At 41.1% G+C, this 9,977-nt stretch overlaps 1 protein-coding gene across 1 annotated transcript; it reads right to left on the bottom strand.

Annotated features, from left to right (window-relative positions):
- Positions 1-4,005: 4,005 nt before the first annotated feature.
- tas2r202 (taste receptor, type 2, member 202) lies at positions 4,006-4,989 on the bottom strand (the record flags this gene model as incomplete). The annotated part of the gene is made up of 1 exon (XM_083902406.1): positions 4,006-4,989. The coding sequence occupies one exon, from the start codon at positions 4,987-4,989 to the stop codon at positions 4,006-4,008; it is 984 nt and encodes a 327-aa protein (XP_083758532.1).
- Positions 4,990-9,977: the final 4,988 nt, after the last annotated feature.

The following is a 9,977-nucleotide window of genomic DNA, read 5'->3' as shown; positions in this document are numbered from 1 at the left end:
CCGCGAGTGTGGTTTATCTTCCTCTATCGTCGTTTACGTTGATCCAGTCGACGCAGTGAAAGAGAGTAATTGCAGACGGCCGTTTGAACGCTGTTGATGGTGAAGAAATTAGAATTTCAAATTAAAAAAGCCATGAAACGGGTCATTTAGTTTGGGTGAAAACGACGGCCTTCCAGCTCGCGGTGATGCACGTGTTAAAGAGGTGTTATCTGGGGACCGCGTCTGCGGGACACCAGCTGATGTGATGTTTATAGGAGTGTTTTTTTTGACGGCTGCTGGTCTCGCTAACCTGGATTGTTAATGACCTGTTCCTTCCTGTCAGATAGCGAAGGTACAGGATATCGCTCTCCCCTCCGTGAGTCTCAGGAGAAATAACTTTTCTTTGAAGTGATGTTCACCCGTGCAGTGAGATGCTCTGGAACGTCTCCATGGAAACGATCCCCATACTTAAGATGTTTACAGCTGTATAGAATGTGAACACATCAATCACCCGCAGCTTCCTCTTCCCCTCCGTTTTATTCCTGCCTCCGCTTTCCTGACAGTAAGACAGTGACACGTCTACTGACACTGAAATATTACACATACACAGTGTCGCTGCAACAAGGGAGACTCAAATACAGACTGATTCAGTTAATCAACATTAAAGGGACAGTTCGGAATTTTGAACATAAGACCTATTTTCCAACTCAGCCGGTGTGATGGAGACATTTTCAAGAAATTTCATTCAGTTCTTCTAGTTGCCGAGTTTGCTGATGCTATGGCTAGCGCAAGTCAATGATACAAGTTAGCATGGCATTAAAAACACTCATACAGACTGAATTTTTTTGCATTGAAATTAGACTTTGAATTTTAAAAACCATCAAATTTCAAGCACTGTTTTTTTTCCATTGATCTTTTTTCAACGTTGAAATAAATTCAGTATAAAAAAATTTGACGCCTCAAAAAATTCAGTTGCAAAAAATTAAATGTCTCAAAAAATTCAGTCGCAAAAAATTCACTTGCAAAAATGTCAGTTAATATCCGGGTCACCAGACAGAAGCAATCGATCCCTGTATCAATTCATCCAACACCAATCAACGTACGCTCCACTGGCCATACATGAATTACAGTTACAGTTAGTTTTGTTTCAAATATCATTCTATCAACACAGATATGTACATCGATAGTCTGCCGTTACAATTGATTTGCCTCTGGTGCACTGTGGAGTCGGTATGAGTGTTTCTAACGCCATGCTAACTTGTATCATTGACTCGCGCTAGCCATAGCATCAGCGAACTCGGCAACTAGAAGAACTGAAAGAAATTTCTTGAAAACGTCTCCAGACGTCTCCATCACACAGTTGGAAAATAGGTCTTATGTCCAAAATTCCGAAACTATCATTTGCTTTGTGAGTTTAATTCAGGGCCCCCCGGCCCCCGCAGTCTCTTGAAATGCCCCTGCACACAGATTACCTCACCTAAAGATGGCAACGAACAGAGAGCAGTTGGCAGACGTGTTTCAAACGCTCATATTCTAAAGTGCAGTTTTTATATATCTGTGTTGTTAACCCATTAGATTTCAGCGGTTTTCGCTACAGTGCGTTCATTTATCTGGCATCTATCTACTTCTCCCAGATTAAGATTTCACATAAAGACATGAAATACGGTCACAATAACACACTGCACTTGTGCTTCCAAGCATTTTTTTGGACGAGGTTTCTGACTCCTTATCATATCGCAGATGTCCGTGAGCGGAGAGAGATATTCACTCTCAGCTTTGCAGATGGTTTAGTTTAAGCAAACAAGTTAAATCAGCCCAGTATGGCAGCAAAAAAAAGACGAGACGGGAGAAAAGCAAATAAGTAAATAAATGTCCTGCTTTCTTTCACTGTTAATCCTTAATCCACTGTTGTAAAGATTCTCCTCGTGGAGAAGCCTGACGGTGATGGAAACCGCTTTGTTTCATCTCAAACAGCAAAATAAACCAAAATGTGTCATGTGTTGAGTCACTTGAGCATTTATTTAATTGATAAAAGTAGAAAGTAAAAGATTTCTCATACTCCTTCATGTTAATGTATTTTGCAAATTCATTAAAAAAAAAATCAAGGTATTCAAATTCTTTTGTTTTTTCACAATCTACAGATAGATTTAGCTTTTAACATTTACAGTTATATCTCGTCACACGTTTGAAAAGCAGTAAACCGCTCAGACAAAGTTTATACATGACTACTTTATCCCAGAGAAAACTCAGACGGCACAGATTTACTTCCATACCGAACACCTCTCCCTCCTCACTGTAGATGTACAGACAGAAGGAGTCGTAGACTTGCTGTGACTTACTTCCCCTGCATCAAAGGAAAAAGATGCCTTTTTCTTATTTTGTCCACTTGGCTGCTGGAGGGACCCTGATCCTCCATGTGGCCTGGGATTAGCTGCACTATTGTATCTTTGCTTTGAACCTCACTAGGTGGTGCCAGAGGGCGTGAACTGATGCACCACTGCAAAGAAGTCTATTGCATTCTTATTTTTTTTTTTTAAACCTCTATTTACTCAGGGTAGGGTGGTTTCCGGCGATGACTTCACTTTTTGGAACACACGGCTTCACGCCCACACACACACTGACGTACGTCACACACACACACACCTGAGGTAACAACAGTCAACAGCCGCACGAGGAAAAGCTGGTGATTTTAATATCATTATAGTATGAATATTTCAAAATGAGAATAAAATTACTCATGTATTCTCCTGGTTTATGCCCCCCCCCTCCTCTCTCTCTACAAACCCTGTCCCAGTTGTGAAGCCCAAACCGCCTGAAACCTGACTGAGGAAAAACTCAGAAGCTTTTGTGACAAAAAAAAAAAAAAAATCAGGTTGTGCATACTTTCCTGTTTTATTTATAGATACACTTCTCACCACAGTCACATGTACAGTATTCTTTAAAATGTACAGAGGGGGCACATGGTTACAGTACGTTACCAAGGCCTAATTTATGCCATCTATACATCATCGTTATCTGTTTCAGGGAAAAAATCTGTGTCTGATAAATCTTTGATTTGAACGTTAAAGGTGCATCATTTAATAAATGATCAAATCCTCCTAATATGTCACAGAGACTCAGGAATAATGTTCATAACAAACTGAACTCACCAACAACAACAGTACAGACTAAATATTTGCATAAAAAAATATATATTTTGCAGACTGCAATAATCATGTTTATGTTTTGAAATCATGTTTTGGCGTCATGTGGCGCCACCTACCGCCGTCTACCGATCATTGCAGTCAGTAGAGTCTCAGCTGCCGAGCAACCACAGGTTGAACCAGTTACGTCAGAAAACGAAACCTTAAAGACCTCGATATTTTAAATTTGAATGTAGTAACCGTTTTTGTCCACATTCTTACATATGGCACCTTTAAAACTGCAGTGTTTTCCTATTTTTCCCCTGCGTTTATGAGCCAAACAGAGTCAAAGTCAGCCCTGCACACACTGGTGCCTTTCACCTGTTAACAGACACACTTGTTGTTTGTAATTTAAGTCAGTGTCAATGCTGATGAAGCCAATCATCTCCACACAGCTGTCTCTCCCTCTCTCTCTCTCTGTGTCTCAGTGTTTATATCTCACGTCGCTTCACAAGTGAATTCCGCTTGTTGTGCAGCAGTTTTGACGTCTGGATAAACGCTCGTCGCCTCCTCTTCCCGCCTCCTGCGCTGCCGTCGCACACAGACACACAAACGCGCGCTTGACGGCGACGTTTTTCACATGAAAGATGCAGCGTACAAACAACGTCGTTGTCGTCTCTGTTCACAGAGACTGAAAACAGAGGCACAATCTATGCACTGCAGCTTCAAGGTAGGTTTTCAAGTGAATTATTGATCGAAGAAAATAATATATATAATTATACATATACAGCATCTACCTCTCTGTGTATACATATACAGTATATACACACACACACAGACAGAACTAGAGCTTTAAAAATGCTCGATGATTTCTGCTTAAAGACTTAAATTGCAGAGCGATTTTTCACTTGTTGCCTTTTATTTTTGCAGGAATGCTGGGTTTGGTCTTTTGCTCTGGCACCTTCAAGCAACTCAAACACGGATATTCGTCCAAGAAGATGTTGAAGTCGCGCAGGAGCAACTTCCACTGAGTCCGTTTGCCGTAGATGAGCACCACGGCCACGCCGGTCGTGTACATGGACGTGAAGAGGAACGTGAGGTTGATGGCGTTCTCGTGGTTCACCACGATCTCGTAGTTCACGTATACGTCCACCGCGAAGAAGAGGGCGAAGATGAAGACGATGGACAGCGCCATCTGGATCACTCTCATCTGCGAGCCCAGCTTCGGGCGGCGGGCGCCGTTGGTGCTGGCCTTCATGTGGCGCAGGTGCACGGCCAGGTTGACAGAAATGGAGATGCAGGATTTGGCCATGAGCACCCCCGGCAGGAGATCGGCGAGGACCAGGTAGATGACTTCGTAGACGTTGCCCGCGAGCGTGTCGGGCACCAGGACGCCGCAGTCCACGTTCCCGCTCGTGCGGTTGTCGGCGTGGAACACCGCGAGCATCGGTACGCAGGTGCCCAGGCCGCACAGGGGGATGAGAAGAGCCACCGCGGTCACGTGTTTGAGGATGAGGCTCTGGATCTGCGTGTAGCAGGCGTTGGGCGCCGTCACCAGCTTCACGCTGTAGTAGAAGGTGAGGAAGCCCGTGTCCCACATGATGGCGAACTTGAGGCTGAAGATGGTGACGAGGATGGCGGTGTAGGCTGCCTGCACGACGTGGCACTCGGCGTCCGCCTCGTCCATCGTCATCCAGAAGTAACAGAGCAGCTGGTGGAGCACGTTGGCCGCCGCCAGAGCCGTGATGATGGTTTCGCTGGGACTCCACTTCTTCTCCTTCTTGTATTTCATCAGGTTCATTAAGAAAACGCAGGTGTTGAAGAAAACGGTTGTGACGGCGAACGCTCCCGTACACACCCACAGCGCCAATTTATTTGTCCCCAGCATAACGGCAACGGCTTTGACTCCAAACACATCAGCGGTGTCAACGTCGTAAGGGAATAATTTGATCTTTAAGTGTTTTGTTTTCGTCGTGGGTTAAAGACAGAGAATGACAGGAAGGCCAGGAATTATGCGCACACACTCCAAACCAGAGGATTATTCACTTCTTTGCCCACAGAATGGAATCAATCACACTTTGTCTCCAGGGTTTCTCTGAGGGGGAAAAGAGAGTCACACGTTGAGCTTTTGAAAAACATTCAGCAAAAAGCAAACGGGCACAAATAAAATCTGCCACGGTGAGCGAGCGGGAGGAAGAAAAGAGTGAAAGCTGCTGTTTCGGGTGGTCGAGGGTTAGAGGAGTTACAGTGGGGAAGATTCTTTACCTCAAACAAAGCTCCCTTGGGTCAGATGAGGAATGTTATTACCCAGAATCCTCCTCAAGGTTCCCGCTCACATTCTTCTTTCCTGCCTGTCGTCACTATATTTTATCCGACTTAATATCTTTGGCTTGAGCTGAAGAATCCTTTTGTTTTGTTGATCCAGGTGTTATTAAGTCTAACCCCGCAGTCATCTGTAGGATGCACACGAAAGCAAGGTCGGATTAGCGCGTTTTTTCGGGGACTGGGATTTATACAGAAGAGCGAGGCGCGATTTTGCATCGGTGAAGACCACAGGCTGTGGCCGACGTGGGATTTGCATTGACGTGGTTCGGGACGGGATGTCAGCGCCCGCTGTGGATGTGCAGTCACTTTACTGTGCAGCATAAACACATGCAAAATAATCATTCCTGCAGCATGGCCACATATTTACAAGCACCAAAACCACACACACACACACACACACACACACACACACACACACACACACACACACACACACACACACACACACACACACACACACCTATTTACCTGATAAGAAAAGGAAATCACCTTTAAATAACCTTCATGAGCTGTTGCTAATGCAACGCTTTATCACTGCTGTTTATGCTGGAGAGGAGTTTTGCAGAGTGACCTTTGACACTATGTCAACTTAAATTATCTTATAGTTGTATCTACATATATATATATGTATATTAGGGCTGTCAAAATGAACGCGTTAACGCAGGATGATTCATCTGTGGAATTAACGCGTTCATTTTTTTTAACGCATTAACGCACTTTCATCGCGCTACGGGCAGACGTGCAGTTTATGAACAGGCAAGGCGGCGGGCAACTGCTTGGGGTCCCACGTCCCCTCACGTTAACCTGTGTGAAGCTGAAGGAAAATGAAGTTAGCAATAATGAGTTATCAATCAGGAAGTTAGAGGAAGAAAAAAGAAAGAAAGACACACAGTTGTAAGTGGCGCTACTGGCGCAGATAATGATATAATCATAACATTAACAGTCACTGTCTAACTAACGGGGACACAGACAGCAGCTAACATTAGCGTCAGAATGCTAGCTAACGCTAATGCTAATGCTAACTAGTAGAAGCAGTGCTTCAAAGTGCTGATGAGGAATTTCCTGCTGTGAGTTTAGTAAGAAAACTATTTAACTTCTATACTTTATATTTTGTTTATAATGTGAGTTATTTACCGTGCAATGTATAGTGTTTTTTTTTTACAGTTAATTTATTTACAGCATTTTATTTTTTCTATTTATTTATATTGTCTTATAATGTGTTACTTATTTTTTTTACAATGGAATGTTTATTTTTTACTAAGTTTGTATAGGTTTTTACAAGTTAATTACAGTATTTTATTGTTCTTTACATTTATATTTTCACATACTTTATTTATCTCTCCGTTCCTACAACAACATAAAGAGAAATTTTTTTTGGCATATTTACGAACGGTAATTAATCGTGATTAATCCACAGCTACCCTGTGATTAATCAGATTAAAAATGGTAATCTTTTGACAGCCCTTATATATATATATATATATATATATATATATATATATATATATATATATATATATATATATATAAATATATATTTCAAGAATTTCAAGGCTCAACCTTTTTTGCAAAACAGCATAAGCACTTGAAACGCGTTTTTTTCTCCCCTCAAGTAAATGAAACCTTTGCTTTTCAAAGAAGTGTACGTTACGTCTAGGGCTTGTTCTCCGTGCTTCAAAGTCGTTCGTACAAAAAAAGTCGGTCCTTCAATCCGTGCATTACCAGGAAACTATAGATGATACAATAATAAATGACAATGATTCCTTTAGTAATCCTCTTTTCTGAATAATAGCCCCTTTTCCACCTATGGTCCCAGCTCGCCTCGCCTCAGCATGGCACGGTTTAGGTTGGTTTTTCCACTAAAGAACAGTACCTACTCACGGCACACACAAACGAGTGACTAGTGACTTGTAAAGCAGTTGTTTTCAGTCAAAGTGAATCATTAGAATCGGTTCATTACAAAGATTTGTTCAGCACAGACTGAAATACAGCAGCGCTGTTGCTAAATACACCAAAGTCCTCTGTTAAATATTGAGATTATAGACATTTCCCTGGTAATTGTTAGAGATTAACCCACGTTTTTAGGATTGTTAAGTCTTTTTAAACTGATCTACAGTTCGGCATTGTTCAGCTTGATTCTCGTGTCTCTTCCTCAGACACCAAACACTCTGACCAATCAGTGACCGGCACTATGCTAGTGGAAATGAAATTTAAAGGTGCATTATGTAATAAATGATAAAATCCTCCTAATATGTCACAGAGACTCAGGAATAATGTTCATATAACAAACTGAACTCACCAACAACAACAGTACAGACAAAATATTTGCATTAAAAAAAAATATTTTGCAGACTGCAAATCATGTTTTGGCATCATGTGGCGCCACCTACCGCTGTCTACCAATCATTGCAGTCAGTAGAGTCTCAGCTGCCGAGCAACCACGGGTTGCCAGTTACGTCTGAGCTACAATGGAAACGAAAACCTAAAAGACCTCTGTATTTTGAATTTGAATGTAGTAACCGTTTTTGGCCACATTCTTAAATATGGCGCCTTTAACCGTGCTGTGCAGAAGCGAGAATACTATGCACATATTGTTTCACAAAATACACAGCTTTTTCTTTTTTAATTGCACAGTTATACTTTTAATGTTGAACATCTACATTTATAAAAATATATGTAAACATGAGGTAAAAAACCTCAAGAATAAAAAAAATGTTTTATTATATTCTTTCATACAGAGCCCCCGAAGTTACATGAGAAAAAAAAAAAAAAAAGGAAATCCCGAGTTTCAAAGTCGAGATCTCGAGTTTCACAAAAAATATAAATAATATTTTTTAAAAATGGATAAAAAATACTTCCAAAAAAGAGATTTTTTTTTCCATTTTTAAAACTCGAGATCTCGACTTTGAATATCGAGTTTCCAAAAAAATTTGCATTTTTTATTTTTTTTCAAATTTTTGAGGACACTCGAGATTTCAAATTTGTTTTTAAAAATTTTTTTTTTTTCTCATGTCACTTCGGGGGCTCCGTACTTTCACATCAATTGAAGAAAAACAGAAAGTCAGAACAAACATTTCCATTTTCAAACAGAGCAAACAGAAGGATATGTACACATCTGTATGTGTGTGTGTGGGTGTGGGAGGGGGGGGGGGGGGTTGGGGGGTTTAGTTCAGCATGCAAATGAAGCAAAAGTCAAACTTTTAACAACTTTTAAAGTCTGATAAAGACACTTCTTATTTCTAATCCCTATGTAAACGTTAACACTGCTTCTAGAACAAAAATGCCCAACCTTGACAGTCGTCTGTCCTGAGTGGTTCGCCCCGGGCAGAATTCATTAGTGGGTGCCCCCACCAGCTCAAAACACTTCTAGCAGCTCTTATGAATTCAACATGGAGTTTTCAGATGGTCTCAGGCCACTACGGGCTCTTTTGAAGAGAGGTGGGACTGCAGGCACAGAGCTGCTGACTCTGCCTGCTGATGGTGGAAGCTTCAGGCCGGGGACTCGACTACAACTGTTCCTCTAATTACTCATTCACTCGCTGCTCTGCTCCGCTCTGCGCAGACAAACTGGCTGAAACACACACACATAACTCCAGCAGTAATTAAACAGTGTTTTGTTCTGGCAAAAAAAAAAAAAAAAAAAAAGAGAGAAAATATCCCAAAGGCAAATTCACGCCAGAGGATCGCATGAAAAAAAAAGTTGACTTTTTTCGTCTGCCAGTGTTCACACTCACCAGCAGCTCGCTTTAAAATCCTGTTTCCTCGCTGCCCGATTTTCAACTATCTCACCACACGACGATCCACTGAGACACACTTCAACTGCTTTCATGTCCAACATCATACCAACCGTATGATAAACAAAGACTTTCCCTGATGATGCTACAAAATACAGCTCTCTTAACTCAAGTTGACCTTTTTTTTTTTTTTTTTTTGAAAGATAACAACTGTATCATCCTGAGAGACGTGCATTTCGTTTTAAAATAACTAAGAAAACCCTTTTAATTTTAAAACTTTGTACATTTAAAAGAGTTAAAGGTGCATTATGTAATAAATCATAAAATCCTCATATGTCACAGAGACTCAGGAATAATGTTCATATACCAACAACAACAGTACAGACAAAATATTAGCATTAAAAAAAAAAGTATTTTGCAGACTGCAAATCTTGTTTATGTTTTTGGCATGTGGCGCCACCTACTGCTGTCTCAGCTGCCGAACAACCACGGGTTGCCAGTTATGTCAGAAAAACGAAGCCTAAAAGACCTCGGCGTTTCAAATTTGAATGTAGTAACCGTTTTTGGCCACATTCTTACATATGGCACCTTTAAATCTGTGTAAAAGTGACTGTGATTATAAGGATAAAGAGCGCTACCTCTCGCACGTTTATGTTTGGCTGAGGTCCCTGAAGTTCTCCATTTAAATATATATATCGTATTGCACCGTTTGTCACAAACATACTGTACATAAGATGATTATTTACACGACTCTTACATCATCTCTATAATCGTCTCTCCTTCATGTTTCATACTCATGGCACAGTCCTGACTGCAG

The sequence above is a fragment of the Microchirus variegatus genome (genome assembly GCF_963457635.1).
Source record: "Microchirus variegatus genome assembly, chromosome: 16".
NCBI classification, from domain to species: domain Eukaryota; kingdom Metazoa; phylum Chordata; class Actinopteri; order Pleuronectiformes; family Soleidae; genus Microchirus; species Microchirus variegatus.
The sequence above is the reverse complement of the archived record's forward strand: the minus strand, read 5'-3'. Positions and strand labels throughout refer to the sequence as shown.